This window comes from Pelodiscus sinensis, chromosome 13 (genome assembly GCF_052426305.1).
Source record: "Pelodiscus sinensis isolate ZL-2025 chromosome 13, ASM5242630v1, whole genome shotgun sequence".
Lineage (NCBI taxonomy): Eukaryota > Metazoa > Chordata > Testudines > Trionychidae > Pelodiscus > Pelodiscus sinensis.
Genome location: NC_143064.1, coordinates 31,155,891 through 31,174,544, shown reverse-complemented (window position 1 = coordinate 31,174,544; position 18,654 = coordinate 31,155,891). Strand labels below are relative to the sequence as shown.

The 18,654-nt window shown below is 44.7% G+C and overlaps 1 protein-coding gene across 2 annotated transcripts in view; it reads right to left on the bottom strand.

The window, feature by feature from the left end:
- Nucleotides 1–558: 558 nt before the first annotated feature.
- Nucleotides 559–18,654, bottom strand: part of LPAR4 (lysophosphatidic acid receptor 4) — a 62,782-nt gene continuing 44,686 nt past the window's right edge. For both annotated transcript variants that reach the window (XM_006113666.5, XM_006113665.5), the window contains exon 2: nucleotides 559–2,402. In XM_006113666.5, the coding sequence (XP_006113728.1) occupies nucleotides 1,203–2,252 (1,050 nt within the window). In that variant the 5' untranslated portion in view covers nucleotides 2,253–2,402 and the 3' untranslated portion in view covers nucleotides 559–1,202. The remainder of the gene's footprint in view (nucleotides 2,403–18,654) is intronic.

The following is an 18,654-nucleotide window of genomic DNA, read 5'->3' as shown; positions in this document are numbered from 1 at the left end:
CTTAAAATATATTGAACTATAGAGTCGGTTTGTCTTGCTCAGTGTAGGACTGTTTCTTTCAACCACAACAATGGTACTGCTAAATAAGTATTATTTTCAAAGTGTTTTTTTTTTTGCAGTTAGTAAGCATTTAAACACTAACCATTTAATAATGTAATTAGACCTAATGGGTTGTTTGTATGTCACAGAAGATTCAACATGTAAGAATTAAAACAAATGGTTAAAAAGAAGTCTCTCTTTTCTGTTCACTGTAGTCTGTCTTTATCCCAGGTAGTTAGAAATAGACTAACACCATCAACCAGAAAATGTGTAGTATCAATGTGATTAAGAAAGATGGAGGTGCAAGAACTCTGTGGGATCATGTCTTTCCTTTGAGCTGTCTGTGCTGGGGAAGGGCTGGTCTTTGGCAGTAACAGTGTGGGATGTGGAAACACCAATCTTAACAAGTCTGTAAACATGCTTTCTTTTATCTATGGTTGATGTTTAATACAATGTTAAAATCAGTTGAAAGGAAACTTAATCATGCAGCTCAAAAGAATACAGCATCTTGCACATGACTGTATATTTAAGTCCTTTAATTATTTGCTCTTTCCTTTTATTAGTACAACCATTTACTGCATTATGTAAGAGAACTAATTAAGCTCCAAACCAGCCCAATACCTACTGTCATTTTAATCCCCCCGTGTCTAGCAAACCCAGAATATACACGTGTAGAAAAGCTGAAAGTTTTTATTTTACATTTGAAATAATACATACATATGTGTGAAACTGGGTTAACATATGATGTATTTTCAAAAGACTGGAAAAAATTGACTGAGATTTCTACAGTATGGTAAACTTTTCATATTTCCTGACCGGTCTCATGTTTAATGCCAGGAAAACATACCAAATGTTGGTATCTTTCAGTGCAAGTATCAGCTGCATTCCCTCCATCCATAATCTCCACAGAGATCTATCTGGGTTTACATATCTTGAGTTCTCAAAACTGAGAAACCTGTAATCTGATGGATTTATCTACACATGGAGAAATTTCCAAATAACTTCACATGTGGTCACTTTTGTTCCAGGAGATTGAAAGTGTCTTTTTTCAAATGTGTTAAGCTAAACAGGAACAAGGCACTCTTATTCTGGAATAAGGATGTCCAGATGTGGCGTGAATCAGGGATAATTAATCAGGAATAACTCTGTGTGTTTACAAGCCTTTAGAAATGTGATTCAGTTGTTGGATCACTTCCATTTGTAATAGGCTGGTCATTCACTTCCTCCAGTATTGCAGGCAGTGGAGTCTTCATTGTTAGAGGTGTTTCAGTCTTGGAAAGGGAGTCCATTTGTATTTGGGGGTGTATATTGAAAGACTTTTGAAAAGATTCTGACGTGAAGTAATAAATGAATGGGTCAAAGCAGCAATTCATTGTAGCAATGCATAATGTGATTGGGTACATTGTCCTAGCAAACCTCTCCAGGGAGCAGTTTGCTATGGCTTGAGATCGCACAAGAGCATATAAGAAAAGTATGGAATTGTAGGGCACAAAGCATACTACAAAAATGGTCACATGCACAATGATCATTTTTAGTACTTTCTCTTTGTTTGTCCTAATCTGAGACAATGTGGCAGGTTTCCGGAGAGTCCTCAGAACCAGCGAAGAGCATGTGAGGTTGATTAGCAAAGGAATTATGAATCCTACCACTTCAATAAATATAGTGATCTTAGACAAATAGGTCTTCCAAACAATTTTAGAAAAACCCTCAAAGCAGGTTGTACTAGTGTTAGAGACATTGGTTGTGGAGAACAATGAAGCTAATATTCCTCCACTGAGAACTAATATCCAGACTCCTGCACACACGATGGCTGAATTTTTTCTTGTCCGAATGGCACGAGATCTGAATGGGTAGACAATGGCTAGGAATCGGCTGACACTAATGCAAGTGAGGAACAGCATACTGCCATATATGTTGGTGAGAAATGCAGTCCCTGAAATTTTGCACAGACTGTCCCCAAAAGGCCAGTGCCTGTTGAAATTATAAAAAATTTTAAAAGGCAAAGTGAATACGAAAAGCAAGTCAGAAACAGCAAGGTTTGTCATGAAAATGGTTGTTTCACTTCGCATTTTCATTCGACAGCAGAAAACAAACAGAGAGGCACAGTTTGTGATCAAGCCAAGGATGAAAACAACACTGTATACAGCCCCATACAAGTTGTATTTAAAGGAATCATCTGTCAAACAAGTATGATTATTGCTGTGATTTCCCATTCCAGGTTTGTGACGTGCTTCTGGTGCCCTTCAAAGCTGAATTCAGTGGCATCCATAAAATAAGTTAGTAAGTGCGCTCTTCCTTATGAAACACATTCTAATGTTGCAACTTGAAGTTCTGGTGCCTCATCTTTGTGGTGTCTTGTCATCCTGAGGAAGAAATAAAACCAATCAGTTCTACAACCCAACTATCATTTAAAAAATGAAAATATACAACCCCCTCTGTCCAGCACCGTCACTTTCACATGTTATGGAGCATAATCTTACCACTGACGATATTCATGGTTTTTAAAATATGTTATCAGGTACATTTTTTGAAGATACATCCCATAGGTAGCTATCATGGAGTAGATATCTTTATTTTAGTTGAGGAATGCGGTGATAATGAAAATATTTGGTTTACAATGCATTTTCTTATATACCCCGTCAAGGCCCGCCACCTTTCTCCACTCCTTGAAATAAATCGTCCCTTCAAAACTTAAATAGGAATGGAGCATCAAGTCTGGGAAATAAAACAAAACCTAATCCTAAAATATCGCCCATAGCTAGAACAAAAAAAGTTTCTGAATTGTTCAGATAAGCTCTTAGGGTATGTCTACACTACAAAGTTAGTTCGAACTAACAGACGTTAGTTCGAACTAACTTTCATAGGCGCTACACTAGTGCTCTGTTAGTTTGAATTTAATTCGAACTAACGGAGCGCTTAGTTCGAACTAGGTAATCCTCATTTTACGAGGATTAAGCCTAGTTCGAACTTACTAGTTCGAATTAAGGGCTGTGTAGACCCTTAATTCGAACTAGTGGGAGGCTAGCCCTCCCCAGCTTTCCCTGGTGGCCACTCTGGCCAACACCAGGGAAACTCTATTGCCCCCCTCCCGGCCCCGGACCCCTTAAAGGGGAACGGGCTGGCTATGGTGCCCATGCCAGGTGCAAGCCTGCCAGCACCAAGCCAGCAGACCCTGCACCTGGCACGGATCGAGCCACCCACCCGATGCCCCCCAGCCCTCCCCCTCTTCCCGGGACCAAGCTGGCGGCTCCCAGGAGCTTGCCCAGGACCACAAGAGGCGGGCACCCGCCTGGGCTAGTGCAGACATCGTGGACCTCGTCCACGATCTCCGCACTAGGCACAGGAAAGTGGCCGTCTAGGGCAGGAGAGCTGCCAGCCTGGACACCCAGGAGCAGGAGTGCATGAAAATCAGGGTGGTCCAGTGAGACCCCTGAGCCCTGAGCTTAGAATGTCCATACTGGGTCAGACCAAAGGTCCATCTAGCCCAGTAGCCTGTCTGCCGACAGCAGCCAACCCTAGGGACCCTGGAGGGGATGGACCGAAACAATGACCAAGCCATTTGTCTTGTGCCATCCCTCTCCAGCCTTCCACAAACCTTGGGCAGGGACACCACTCCTACCCCCTGGCTAATACCACTCCATGGACCCAACCTCCATGACTTGATCTCACTTCCCTTTAAACTTTGTTCTAGTTGTAGTCTTCACAGCCTCCTGCAGCAAGGAGTTCCACAGGTTGACTCTTTGCTTTGTGAAGAACAACTTTCTGTTACTAGTTTGAAGCCTGCTACCCATTCCTTTCCTTTGGTGTCCTCTAGTCCTTCTTTATGGGAACTAATGAAGAACTTTTCTGTATGCACCCTCTCCACCCAACTCCAGCTTTTAGAGACCTCTATCCTGTCCCCCCTCCGTCTCCTCTTTTCTAAGCTGAAAAGTCCCAGTCTCTTTAGCCTCTCTTCATATGGGACCTGTTCCCAACCCCTGATCATTTTAGTTGCCCTCCCCTCTCCCAGCCTCTCTCTTCCCCTCTCCCACCTGCTTTTCCCAGTCTCCCCCAGTTTTGTTCAATAAAGACAGATTCCATTTTTGAACACAATTGTCCTTTATTTTGTACATCAAGAAGAGGGGCTAGGGAAGGGTAAGTGGAAGGAGGTGAGGGAGGAATGGGGCACGAGCCCCCGATGGGGAGGACTGGGCTGGCTCTGCGGGCTTTTGGGGTGGAAGCTCTCCTGCAGCCCCCCCGATTGCCCCCTCTCCCCAGATGGCAGCCTGCGGCAAGTGCAGTCGGGCTGATGGCCGAGTGCTGTGATGTGCCCAGTGTGGGTACTCTGGGCACTCCAAGCCAGGACTGCTTTGCAAGCGGGGCACCCCTGAGAACTGTCTGTCCGGGGTGGGGGTCGGGACCCTTTAAGCGCAGCCCTCGGCTAGCCTGAGACAGCATCTCCACGCTCTAAGTCCTCCTTTGAAGCCCTGCTGGCACTGCTTCTGGCCATCCTTAAGCCTGGTTCAGGGTCCACTTAATGTGGACATGCTAGTTCGAATTAGCAAAACGCTAATTCGAACTAGTTTTTTAGTCTAGATCCGTTAGTTCGAATTAGCTTAGTTCGAATTAACTAATTTGAACTAAGTTAGTTCGAATTAACGTTGTAGTGTAGACGTACCCTTAGAGCTATTCAGAGAATGGCAATTCCAATTTTGTGAAGGATTTTGACATTTGCCATCTTTCCAGTTAGGAGCAAAACTGCAACATTTTGAAATTCTCAGTGAAAGATAATTCTGAAAAATATTTAGTTACAAGTAGAAACATTTCGTTTTGTTTTGCAATTTTTAAAAAATATATACACTTACATAACTGAAACAGTCATTTGAAAATCAGAACACTTCATTCTGTAAATGTCAAAATGGAACATTTTGAAATTGTTTGGAACTCTATTTTTTTTCTCAAACAAGATTTTGGCAACAACATGAAGTGCATGAAGAACATGCATGAAGTGTTTTCATGATTAAACTGTATTCTTCCTCAAAAAAGGGGAAGCTTTGAAGCTTTTCTACACAGCTCCTTTTTCTCTTCTGGTCATTGGCTAGGCTCAAAGCAAGTAGTATTAGAAATCACACAGAAAATCTGGTCTCATGAGACTTCTTGCCCAATTTAGGAGGATGTAGAGATCTGGATAATTCTGATAAGCATAAAACCCCAAATGCTTATTGGAACTAAACACTTGGAAACCGTTTGAGGTATCCTCATTAACTGGTCTAACTCTAGTCTATTTTTAAGGCCTGTGCAAAGAAGTAATCAATCAGAGGCTATGTCTAGACTGCAGGCTTCTTTCGGAAGAAGCTTTTCCAGAAGAGATCTTCCCAAAAAACTTCTTCCAAAAGAGAGCGTCTACACAGCAAAAGTGCATCGAAAAAGCGATCTGTTTTTTTGAAAAAAAGTGTCCACACTGAATGGATACTATCTCGCATTTAATCTGTGATTACTATGGACAGAGTGGCCACCAGAGCACCTGTGTTTTTTCCTCTTTATTCAAAAGAACTCCCTCTTCCCCATCCACACGCGCCTTTTTCTGAAAGAGTTCTTTCAGAAAAAGGCTTCCTTGTTCCTCATAGAAAGAGGTTTATCAATGTTGGAAAAAAACCCTCTGTTCTTTCGTGTTTTTTTATTTTTATTTATTTATTTATTTTTTGCGATTGCAGTGTGAACATAAGTGAAGATTTTTGGGAAAAAGGCTGTTTTTCCGAAAAAACTCTGTAGTGTGGACATACCCAGAAAGTTTCTCACATCTGGGAGAGAGTAACTTTTTGGACTTCATTGTATCTCTGGGAAAGTGGGACAAGATCAGACAACTGCAGGAGGATCATCTGCACAGTAAAATATAGGGAACCAAACAGGGAATATATAATATAAAGATTGTTTCATGTGATCAAAGAATTGATCCGGTAGGTAAAACTATAGAACATCTTTGACAGAGGAAACCATTAGTTAGGAGTTGAAGCTACATCAGAAAATATCTTGTGGCAATATAGAATAAATAGTAAATTTTAGGTGGTATTAAATACATTACGATTCTCTGAAAATTGAAAACACTTTTGAAATTAGAATATGTAAGCAAACAACTAATTGAAACAAAGCATGCATTGATTGAATCAGGATATATAGACGCATATTGTCTAACTATTAAAATCAAGCGTTTTCCATATTGTACTGCCAGTGGAAAAAATTACATTCTCAGATAATAATTCTTACATTCACATTATCTGTAAGCCAACTGTAAAATGTCTATTGTGCAAATCTTTACTAAACTTTTCTATTGCAATGAAAAAAACAGAAACGTCTCATTTTCCTCACAATATAACTTCACCAAAAAGATATGAATTCTGGCCCAATTTAGGAGAGGCCAGAAAACGGTAGGTGTACTCTCAGCATATGAAAGCAGCATTGTGTGCCAGTTTTCTAATCAGTGCCCTGGCTTGTCCTTTAGGGTATGTCTACACAGCAAAGTTATTTTGAAATAACAGCCCTTATTTCGAAATAACTTTCCTAGCATCTACACAGCCAAACCACTATTTTGAAATAAAATCAAAATAGCAGAGCACTAATTTCGAACTTGGTAAACCTCATTCTATGAGAAATAATGCCAAATTAGAAATAGCTATTTCGAAATAAGTGCTGTGTAGACACTTATTTCAAAATAGGGGGCCTCCAGCCTTCCCAGGGTGCCCTGGTGGCCACTCCAGCATCAACCAAGAACATAAGTTCCCCTCCCCGGAGCCCTTAAAGGGGTAGACTCTGGCCACAGTGCCTGTGCCAGCTCCAAGCCTGCCAGCCCAGAGCCAGCAGTCACTGCCCTGACCCAGTGGCCCCAAAACATAAGCCAGCAAGCCACTGGAAGCCAACCCCCCACCTCTCCCCAGGAGCCATCTGCCAGCTCCCAGGAGCCTGCCAGGGCCCGGAGAAGGTGGGCGCCTTCCTGGTCCAGGGTAGAGATCATGGACCTTATTCAGGTTTGGGGGGATGCCCCCAATGTCCATGATCTCTGCACTAGACAGAGAAACGCAGCCATCTATGGCAGGATAGCTGTCAGCCTGGCCACCAAAGGCCACATGCGAACCCAGGAGCAGGTTTGCATGACATTCAAGTTGGTCCGGCAAGCCCCACAACCATGAGCCCTGAGCTTCCCCTCCCCCTTCTTCTCCTTGCTTTGCCCTTCCAGCTCCCTCCTCCCAGGTTTCCCCCTCTCCTCTCCCACCCTCTTTTCTCATCCCTCCTGCCTCCTTTCCCGAGTCTCACCAGAGTTTCATTCCCCCCCCCCCCCCCAGTTTTGTTAAATAAAGAGAGTTTGTGTTCATGAAAATACGTGTATTTTATTTGACATCAGGAAGGGGGGTTAGGGAGGGGTAAGTGGAAGGACATGAGGGAGGAATGAGGCACAAGCCCCCAGTGGGGCAGACCAGAGAGGCTCTTAGTGCTCCGCAGTGTGGAAGTTCTCCTGCAGAGCCTCCTGGATACTGACAGCCCCCCGATGGACCTCCTGGATGGCAGCCTGCAGAAAGTGCAGCCAGGCTCACAGCAACGCATCCAAGAGAAGCACCAGAGTGCCGAGAGGCAGATCTAGCTCCATGTTGCAGAGTCCTGTGGTGTCCTGAGTGAAGGCAACGAGAGCACACAGAGACAGAATACTTTGCTGTCCCTCATCGAGGTAGACAAGCAAGCAGGGAAACCTGAGAACTGACTGTCCAGGGGGGTCCCTTTAAGCACAGACCTCAGCTAGCCCCACACAGTAAGTCCTGACGTATGCGACTCAGTGTGGACGCGCTATTTCGAAATGCATTTTGTGTGTAGACACGTTATTTAAAAATAAGCTATTTCAAAATAACACTGTAGTTGGACATTGGACAAACATCTCAGACACTTCGCCAAAGGATTAATGCCCACAAAACAGATATCAGACAAGATCACAAAGGCTATGTCTAGACTGCAGGCTTCTTTCGAAAGAGCCTCTTTCGAAAGATCGCGTCTAGACTGCAGGCGGATCTTACGAAAAAGAGAAATCCGCTTTTTCGAAAGAGAGCACCCAGCGAGTCTGGATGCTCTCTTTCAAAGACGGCCTCTTTACATTGAAGAACGCCTTCTTTCGAAAGAGGAACTTTCGAAAGAAGGCGTTCTTCCTCGTAAATTGAGGTTTACCACCATCGAAAGAAAAGCCGTGTTCTTTCGAAATAATTTCGAAAGAACGCGGCTTGAGTCTGGACGCAGGGGAAGTTTTTTCAGGAAAAGGCTACTTTTCCCGAAAAAAACCCTGAGACTGGACACGGCCAAAGAGAAAACAGTTTCTTGCCATTTTAACCAGAAAGGACACTCTCTCAATGACTTAACCACCTGCATTCTGCTACAAAGACCTTTTACATCTGCACTTGAAAGGGAATCCTCTGAACTGTCATTCATGTTAAAATTCGACACTTTACAAAAAGGACTTAACAAACATTTGAACTCTCACCCATTACCAAGACAGTTTCCCCAATTATCACCTCTAATACCATTAACTCACAAACATCCCATTCTCCCTACCTCTAATATCATCAATTCACAGACACTTACCTTCCTTCCTTCCCCCCCCCCCCCCCCGCCCTGCATCCTCCTCCTGTTCTGCAATGTGATTTGTCCTTTTCATATTTGTTCATTTTTTTAATTGTATCCTTTGGTATATATGGTTGTGACTACTTTCTTCCACTATTTGATCTGAGGAAGTGGGTCTGGCCCACGAAAACTCATCATCTAATAAACCATCTTGTTAGTCTTTAAAGTGCTACATTGTCCTGCATTTTGTTTCAGCTACCCCAGACTAACACGGCTACATCTCTATCACTGTAGTGTAGACATACCCTCAAAGATTATTCTTGCTAAGAGCACCATCTATGCGGCAGAAGGTGCATAGAGCTTAGTGTGGATTCATACCAGATAGATCATGGCACTGACCTCTTAAGTGTTACCTTGGAACTGCACCTGCATCTTACCTGCACAACTGCCTCTCTATGTGATCTGAGTGAGCAAAAAAACTTCTACCCTGTTTATTCCTGGCCTTTCTAGTACAGGCAGTCCCCGACTTACGCGGATCTGACTTATGTCGGATCCGCACTTACGAACGGGGCTTTTCTCGCCCCGGAGCTCACGGGCGGCGGATCACCACCCGTGTCCTCCGGGGCGAGAAAAGCTTCTCCCGGTCTCCCTGGTCTGCTGGTGGGGTCCAGCAAAGCTGCTGGACCCTCCTCCCCCCCAGCAGACCAGGGACACCCGAGCAAAGCCGCCCAGGCGGCGGGAGTCCCGTTGCCTGTGCGGCTTTGCTCTGGGGCAAACGAGCAAAGCCGCCTAGGCGGCGGGACTTCCCCCGCCTGGGTGGCTTTGCTCCTGTCCCCCTGGTCTGCTGGGGGGGTCCAGCAAAACCGCTGGACCCCCCCAGCAGACCAGGGACACCCGAGCAAAGCCACCCAGGCGGCGGGAGTCCCGCTGCCTGGGCGGCTTTGCTCGTTTGCCCCAGAGCAAAGCCGCACAGGCAACGGGACTCCCCCCGCCTGGGCGGCTTTGCTCCTGTCCCTCTGGTCTGCTGGGGAGGGGTTCCAGAAAAGCCGCTGGACCCCCCCAGCAGACCAGGGACACCCGAGCAAAGCCGCCCAGGCGGCGGGAGTCCCGCTGCCTGGGCGGCATTGCTCGTTTGCCCAGGAGCAAAGCCGGCTTTGCTCGGGTGTCCCTGGTCTGCTGGGGGAGTCCAGCAGCTTTGCTGGACCCCCCCCCCCCCCAGCAGACCAGGGACACCCGAGCAAAGCCGCCCAGGCGGCGGGAGTCCCCCCGCCTGGGCGGCTTTGCTCGTTTGCCCCGGAGCAAAGCCGCCTAGGCGGCGGGACTCCCCCCACCTGGGTGGCTTTGCTCCTGTCCCCGTGGACTGCTTGGGGGGGGGGTGCAACTAGTGCCCCCCCCAGTAGACCAGGCTTTTCTTGCCTACCACTGGGGTAGAGCAGCTGGGGGCTGCCGGGTTGGTCCCGCAGCGCCACTCCGGACCAACCCAGCAGCACCCCAGCTGCTCTGCCCCAGGCGTCCTGATTCAGCCGCTGCTGGTCAGTTTCAGCAGCAGCTGAATCAGGACGCCTGGGGCAGAGCAGCTGGGGTGCTGCTGGGTTGCTCCAGTAGCGCCGAGGAGCCGCGCTACTGGAGCAACCCAGCAGCACCCCAGCTGCTCTGCCCCAGGCGGCCCCACGTCAGCCGCTGCTGAAACTGACCAGCAGCTGACTACAGGAAGCCCGAGGCAGAGTTGCTCTGCCCCAGGCTTCCTGGAATCAGCCGTTGATCAGTTTCAGCAGCAACTGACTTGGGGATGCCTGGGTTTCTTAAGTTGAATCTGTATGTAAGTCAGAACTGGCATCCAGATTCAGCCGCGGTTGAAACTGATCAGTTTCAGCAGCGGCTGACGCCAGTTCCGACTTACATACAGATTCAACTTAAGAACAAACCTACAGTCCCTATCTTGTACGTAACCCGGGGACTGCCTGTAATTACTAACTGTATGTGCATCTCACTGTTTGAACTTGTTCTGTGGGTTTCTGATAGATTTTGGCATGTCTTTTTAAACAGTTCAGTAAACTTATTTATCTTTACCTATGTTTGAGCTAGGCAGTTGCTATGAGAGTCCTAGTTAACAAATATTCAAATCAGAAGTAGACATTCCTTTATCTGATAGTTGTTGGCTGTGTGGCATGACAAATTAGATCAAAACACATATAAATGCACAAATAGATGAACTGTCTTATATGAACTGTCTTTTAAAAATGTAGGGAGCACAGTAGTTTTCTGGTGTGTCTCAGGTTTGTACACATTATGCTCTTTAACTATTTCAATGTCTTCTTTGCTAAATTCACGACAAATTGAACTTAACTGCCAGCTATTAGGAAACAGAACACAGAAAACAATTCCACAGACACACTTAATACATATATGCTCTCTCGAAGAAGTAGTTCTGAATTATGCGAAAACACACTTTCTTTAATTGAGAAGTAATCCAAAACAACCATAGATTGATCTACACATTTAGCTGGCTGTATTTATAGAAGATGAATTTATATAGGTTTTATATTTTGTCTTCCTTTAGGGCAATATGTAACTAGGTTCAGAAATATATGTAGTTCCAACAGGGATGGTTTGTCTCATAATTTAAACTTCAGTCTACTTATTAACGTTTTGGCTTCTAACCCACAGACAGTACATAAACAGACTGTGCTTTATCTCTCTCAGAAGCAAGCTATAATGTTTATGCTGAAATTTACCTTGCATAAGTAGATTTCCTTTTTTTTTCCTCATTGAGAGCCAGGTTTTCCATGTGACCTCATCACAGGCTCCATGTATGTCTAAATTTTGGAGGGCAAAGTTTTGGGCAGCTACGTTTCTACTCATCAAAAACTTACAGAGGAAAACTTCAGGGGATAGTCTGTACAGGATAAAGTCAGCTAACGTAAAAAACAACAAATAGTCTGGTAGCACTTTAAAGAGTAAAAAAACATGTAGATGGTATCATGAGCACAGCCCATGAAAGCTCATGATATCACCTACATGTTTTGTTACTCTTTAAAGTGCTACCAGACTATTTGTTGTTTTTTAAGTTTACATAGGAAAGGAGGATATCTAGTTTTCAAATTCAAAGTCGTCCTGCATTTTTGCTTCCCAAACTGTGCAATCAGAAACAAAAGTGTCTTGAAATATTTACTCTTACTGTTAATCAAGTACATTACCGTACTGTATGTGGTTATTAGAAGTGATGCCATTATGGAATATAGAAAAGTGCTTTTATACTGGAGTAGTGAAATGATGTGCCAGCACTCTGAGCTACATGCAATGCAACTTCAGCACAATGGAGAAAAGATGCTAGATCCTGTAATGTTTTTCATTTAACAAGCAGTCACATGGACAAATTTCTCTTTCCTGGTGCATCAGTCCATGAAAATGGTCTACCAACAACTATCCAAGCTAGGTTTTGATCTTGAAAGTATGAATCCATGTTGTTTACATATCTAACACCGAAGCAGTTAAATAAGTTGACAAATTTCTCACTTCCATTACAAGGTGTCAGAGACTATAACTGTAATGCCTTAAATACAAGATTCATTCTCCTTCTCTCCAACCAGAATTAAATCAACAGCAAATTTTCCCTTTCATGCTCACCACCCTCTCATCTGTTGAGAAAGATTAAGAGCTACATGCATATTTTTAACATGCCAAGTTCAATGCATATCAAATAAACAAAAACAACTTACTTCTGTTTTTCACGCAGACCAAATCTTTAGATTTAGTGTCCACTGTACCGAATGTACAAATTCTAGGTCAGAGGTTATTAGAAGTGATGCCATAAGGGAATATAGAAAAGTGCTTTTATACTGGAGTAGTGAAATTATGTGAGCTGACCACTACATCTCACATAACTGGACATCTGTTGTCAGTTTCATCAGGTCATCCTAACTGAGTGTGAAGCTAGCAGTGTTGCAACAGTTAATTGACAGTCACGCTTGCTCTCACTCAATTCTCATGTGCAATAGTAATCACTTTCACTTGCCAGACAGTGAAAATTAAGGAAATCTTCTCCTTCTCCTTGATAAAACACAGGATCACTTTGTTTCTGACTTCATTATTCTTACACACTACGACACTCGTAACTGCTATGTTGTAGCTTACTGGGGCACTGTAATTATCAAATATATTTACTTGCCATCCTAAGAGTTTTTAATTTTGAAAAAAATATATGAGCATCAAAAATACGTATTAAATTTGACTGTTTTGAAAAAATAGGAAAGAACTGAACTCTTGTGTTATTAATGAAACTTCCTTCTTTTTGTTGTTTTTGATGACTGGACAAGAAGTAATGGACTTAAATTGCAGCAAGAGAGGTTTAGGTTGGACGCTAGGAAAAACTTCCTAACTGCCAGGGTGGTTAAGCACTGGGATAAATTGTCTATGGAGGTTATGGAATCTCTATCACTGGAGATTTCTAGAGCAGATTAGACTGACACTTGACAGAGATAGTCTAGATGGTGGTTGGTCCTGCCATGAGTGCAGAGGACTGGATTAGATGACCTCTCCAGTGCTATGATTATAAAAAACAAGGGAATTATAGACTTAGTGGAGATGTAAAGTGAGTTGAACTTTGTTAGTATGAAATCTCAGCAGGTCACGTGAACCAGCAGAAAATATTATTAAATGTCTTGTTGATTTTTCTTAAGCCTCCAAATGACAAAACCAAACTTTTCAAAATACTGATTGAACTTTGATGATGCATAGTGGACTCTGACACAAAATAATGTTACACAAACAGGACCAAATTTTGGAAGATGGCTGTATCTGTGTGGATGAGAATTGTGTAGGATTTCCTTATGCACATAGGCTAGTGCAGTGTTTCTCAACCAGTGGTAGGAGTACCTTTAGAGGCACTTGAGAGAAGTCTGGGGAGTACGTTAACACAACTGAAATGTGGAGAAAACTGAATTTTTGTTTTAAGTTTTACAGCACTTTATTACTTTTGTATTTTTTACACCCAAAAATTTCATTGCCCACCCGGCTACAATTAAGTTGTTAAAACAAATGTGTTGCAATGGTAGAAAAAAATGTGTCTGAAAACTGTAGGTACTGGGGGTACTTATAATTTTATGTTTTTATTTTTTGAAAAAGGGTACCTAAAAAAAAAAAAGGTTGAAAAACACTGGGCTAGTGTATAGGCCCTTCATGACCAAAGAGTCAGGGGCCTAAGGGTCCTGGGGCGTTGGCTGTATGACTCTGTTCATACAGCCTTGGCCCCAACAGTAAACAGCTATATATTGTTCTGCACACTACATGAAGACTATTCCTATCTTGACAAGAATGATAATGCATGAAAAGGCTTTTGCATCATTACTGTGTATCCAGTTGATAGAATACAAAAATATGGCTCCATGAAGTGTCACTAGGGTTCCCGGGCATTTGGGTTTCGCCTGGAACACCCCGTTGAAAAGGACCCTGGCGGCTCCAGTTGGCACTGCTGCCCAGGCAATTTAAAATCCAGTCGGAGGCATAGTGGGGGCCTGTGGCTAACGCACGGTCCCTGGCTCCACGTGGCTTCTGGAAGTATCTGCCAGGTGCCTGCGGCCCATAAGTGCAGGTAGGGTCCATGCACTGCTGTCACCCTGAGTGCCAGCTCCACAGCTCCCACTGGCCAGGAACCATGAACAATTGAAGCTGCAGGGAAGGCCCCTGAGGGTACAAAGGCAGCATGTGGAGCCTCCCTGGGGCCACAGGACCTGGCAGCCATGTCCTGGGAGCTGTGCTAAATGCCACCAGAACCCTGAACCCCCTCCTATACCCCAACCCTTTCCCACCCACTCTGGAGTTCCCTCCCACACCAAAACTCCATCCCGAAGCCTGCACCCCACACGGTGAAATACCCCACATCCCAGCTGTGAGTCACTTCCTGCACCCAAAACTCATCCCCAGCCCCTCCCCAGAGCCTGTATCCCCAGCCAAAGTCCTCTCCCTCCCCCGCATCTCAACCACCTGCCCCCTCTTAGAGCCTTCACACACACACACACACACACACACACACCTCACAGCCCTCTCCCCTCCCACAGCCCAACCCCTGCTCAGCCTGGTGAAAGTGAGTCAGGATGGGGAAAGGTGAGCAAATGAGGCAGGAGAGATGGAGCAAGCAGGAAGCAGTGTCTCAGTGATAGGGCAGGACAGTGGAAAGGACTGAAGGACAGAGCAGGAGTGTTCATTTTTGGGCAGTTAGAAAGTTTGCAACCCTACATGAAACACTACACACTGCACTAAAACATGTCATATACATCATGTCTGCTAAAGCCCAGTGAGATGAGTTAAGGTCAAAGTCACTATAACCATTAATTTGGAATGTTCTCCCTTTTGTCTATTTCTAAGGTTACCTGGATTACATAGAGGTTTTGGATGGAAATTTATTTTGCTCTAAACAGTTTTTGTTCTTCTTCAGATTTATTAGGGCATAATTGTATGTAAGGGCTGCAACATTTAGATTCTTATAGACTTTTGCACAAGAGGGAGTGATATGAGACTGTAACATATCACTGTACACGTGGACCCTACAGATACGATTTGTTTTCTAAATGCAAGCTGAGATATGATTTTTCACACAATGTATTTCTAATGGACCTGTCATGGCAGCATCGAGTTATCAAGAATTTCCAATGTCTTACAAGGTTTACATTAAACAATTAACAACCTTGAATTCAGAATGCCAGCTAGTGTTTGGGGTAATGATAAAGCCAGCTCTCATGACTTTATTGCTAGTCTTGTAGTATGAGTTGATTTTTGCATCTAAGTTCTAACATATAGGATGTTCTCTTTTCCAAACAGCATCACAAATGAGAAAACAGGCAATTATTGCTTTCCTCATGAGGTCATCCAAAGTCGGGGCAGTGGAGCATGTGTACAAAAAGTGGACTTACGAAAAGATGGGCAGGAGAGGGGGGCAAATTCCCCCTTGCTCTGTAGCAAATGATGTCCCTCTATATATGGTTTTGGAGAAAAAGCCTGAAAACATAATCCAAGTGCAATGTAAAGGCTCAAACAAATCTGCTTTTCCAGGAACTCAAGATTTTTGAACGCTCAGGTCCTGCAATATTGTAAAAATATGAGACAAGCACTTGTAAAAGACTGACTTATTTCCTGGCCTCAGTCACACAGCATGAGACAGGATGATAGAAGTTTGCACCCTGTCACACAGCAGGAGTCAGTATTCATTGGCTCCATTGGCTACTGGTAAAGGAAACAGCTTTTTTTTTTTTTATTGGATACTCATTTTAAATAAGGTTAATTTAAAAACTAAGCCAAAAATAGATTCAATACCCCATCCCCTGCCAATTACTGTGGTTTTAAAATAACTTTTTCCTATTTTTAAAAGCTTTTTTCTCTTTCCTGTTGATGTGTGAAAAAGCCATACAAACAGGAGAAACTGGTTGGCTGACAGTGGGGAACAGTGAAACTGTTTATAAACAAAGTTTGGTTAAATGTACACCGTACTGAAAGCAGGCAAGAGACTTTTTCTAATCTTTCTGCTTTAGTAATACTAAGTGTTATCTGTGTGAATAGTGGGAAAACATATTCAGACAGAAGTGTGACTTTTAAATTGCCCTTTTAAAGCTTCTAATTCCAAAGAGCCAAACAAGACTCACCCCACACAAACGTGCATATTTTAACAAAGCAATTTACTGTTAGGAAGATGCAATGTAGGTTTCAGTGAAAGGAAGAGTTTTCTGATAAGAGAATGAGTCAGGCTTTCATTCATAGCTTTGGCACTAACTTGCTATGTACCTGCAGCATCTGTATTACCTCAAAAAACAAGAAGTTTGGTGGCACTTTAAGACTAACAAATGTATTCGAATATTAGATCATAAGCTTTTGTGAGCTATAACTCACTTCCTCAATTGCTGAAGAGAAAAGAAAAAAAAAGAAGGGACACAGAGATGGTAGTGTGACATCACTGCTAATTAAATCAGGGTAGATGTGGCTCATTCCCCAACAGTGATGAGGTGAGATTACCTGAATGGGAAATTATCTATTGTAATGTGAGAACCACTCCACCTGTCTATTTAAACCTAGTTTCTGGGTGTCAGATTTGCATATGAATTCATCAGTATTTCCTTGCAGCTTGTTTCTGAAGTTTGAGAATGGCAACTTGCAAATCTGAAACTGTATGTCCAGGGAGGTTCAAGTGCTCCCCCACTAGTGGATTATTCATTATTATTATTTATTGTATTATCTCAATTTCCAGTTACTTTCATGGGTGTTGTGAGGCTGAAAGCCAGTTGACTTCGGTGGAGCCAGGATTTCATGATTTTTTTAAGTGCTTTCAATCGCCAATGAAATTAGACAAAAAGCCAATCTAAATTCCCTCTAAACTGTGCAGCAGGGTAACCTCACAGCTGCCTAATGAGCCCCATGAATGGTGCCTACACAGACTGCCTTCTCCAGCCGTCGACAGCTCCATGCTGAGGTAGGGGGGCACTTGCCTCCCCACCAGGTCGCAGCATCTCCGTGTTAGAGCCCTACTTACTGGCTCCAATCTGGAGCTGCCACAGCTAGGGGAGAAGTACCCCTTCAGCCTAGACTGTACTCAGGGGACCTGACAGGATTACGAAGCCCCTGGGTAATGTGGGAGGGCTCGACTAGAAGGGGCAGGGCTGGAGCAGTCGACCTCCAGCCTGTACCCCAGACTCATCATCCCCAGCCCAATTCCAGTGCCCTCAACTTGCATGCACCTCAAACTCCTGTCCCACCCCTGAGCACACTCCTGCACCCCTAACCCCACTCCAGAGCCTGTACCTTCATCCAGAGTCCTCACCCTCCTCTACCTCACCCCCTCTGGTATGACTTTGTTATGTGACACATCACCTCCATCTTGATGCACATAATGAAAGTCATTCGCACATGGACATAAAAAATTAGAGGGAACACTGAGCCCGATCAGCCCTTCCAGCAGCCAGGAATCAATTCAGCCAGGGGTATACTCACCGGAGGGCCCCCCCCCCCTTTCTCTTGGCCACTCCCACTGTAGGGCAGGGATCAGAAAAACAATGGTGGTTCTGGACAGCATCTCAGCTCCTGCTGCCCCTGACAGCTTCTCACCTGCACTGCTCACCCACAGGAGCTCTGCCTGAATCCCAGGGCCTTACTCAGGAGAAAGGGCCAGGGCCTGACTGCGTGCAGACCTTATTAACACAGTCACCTTGGAGAAAAGCTCCATCCCTCCATCCAGCCTCTGCTACTGCCACAGCTGGCCAGTGGCCACTAAGGATGTTAAGTAACCATTAATTTACTAGTCCAGTAGTCGATGGAATTTCCATCGACTACTCGACAGGCACTTCCGCATTCCTCCTTTGACATCTACAAGAACCCCCAAAGGGCCTCTTGTACATGTCAAAGGAGGAATGCAGAACTCCACGTGCAGCCCGGGGCCAGTGGGAAGTCCCGCTGACTCCAGGCTGCATGCAGCGTGCCAGCTTTGAAATGCCCCGCTGGGACTCTTGCACATTTCAAAGTGGTAGCGTGGCATGGAGCTAGGGTTCAGCCAGGGAGTCAGAGTCCCCTGCTGACCCCAGGCTTCATGCCGATTTGAAATGTCACATGGAGCCAGGGTCAGCTGGGGAGTCCCCAGCTGTGCAGCGCTGCACCCTTCCCTCCCCCCCCACCTTTGCTGCCTCTATCTGAACCTCTACAGATTGAGCAAAAAGCCAGCTGGCTCTTAGCTGAGGCGGTAGCTCCTCACACTCACTCTCTGTAAGTGCTCGACGTGCCAGTCCATGGGACAGTGAACCACACCCAGTAGGTGTGTGAATTACACAGACAAGTAGGGAGTAAGGCTGGTGTCCTGCCAGTGCCCAGCTTTTGGGGCAGAGGGAGCAGAGAAGGTGAACGAGAAAGTCCCACCCCACAGGGATGGCTGGCCCTCTCTAGGCTGTCCACAATGAGTTGCTCTATCCCACAGCATTCACAGAAATTAGAGGGAGGGAGCAGTGGCATGTAGCTGCCCATCCCAGCATCACCTCTGAAGTGGCAATCCCTCCACTCCCCCAAAACTGC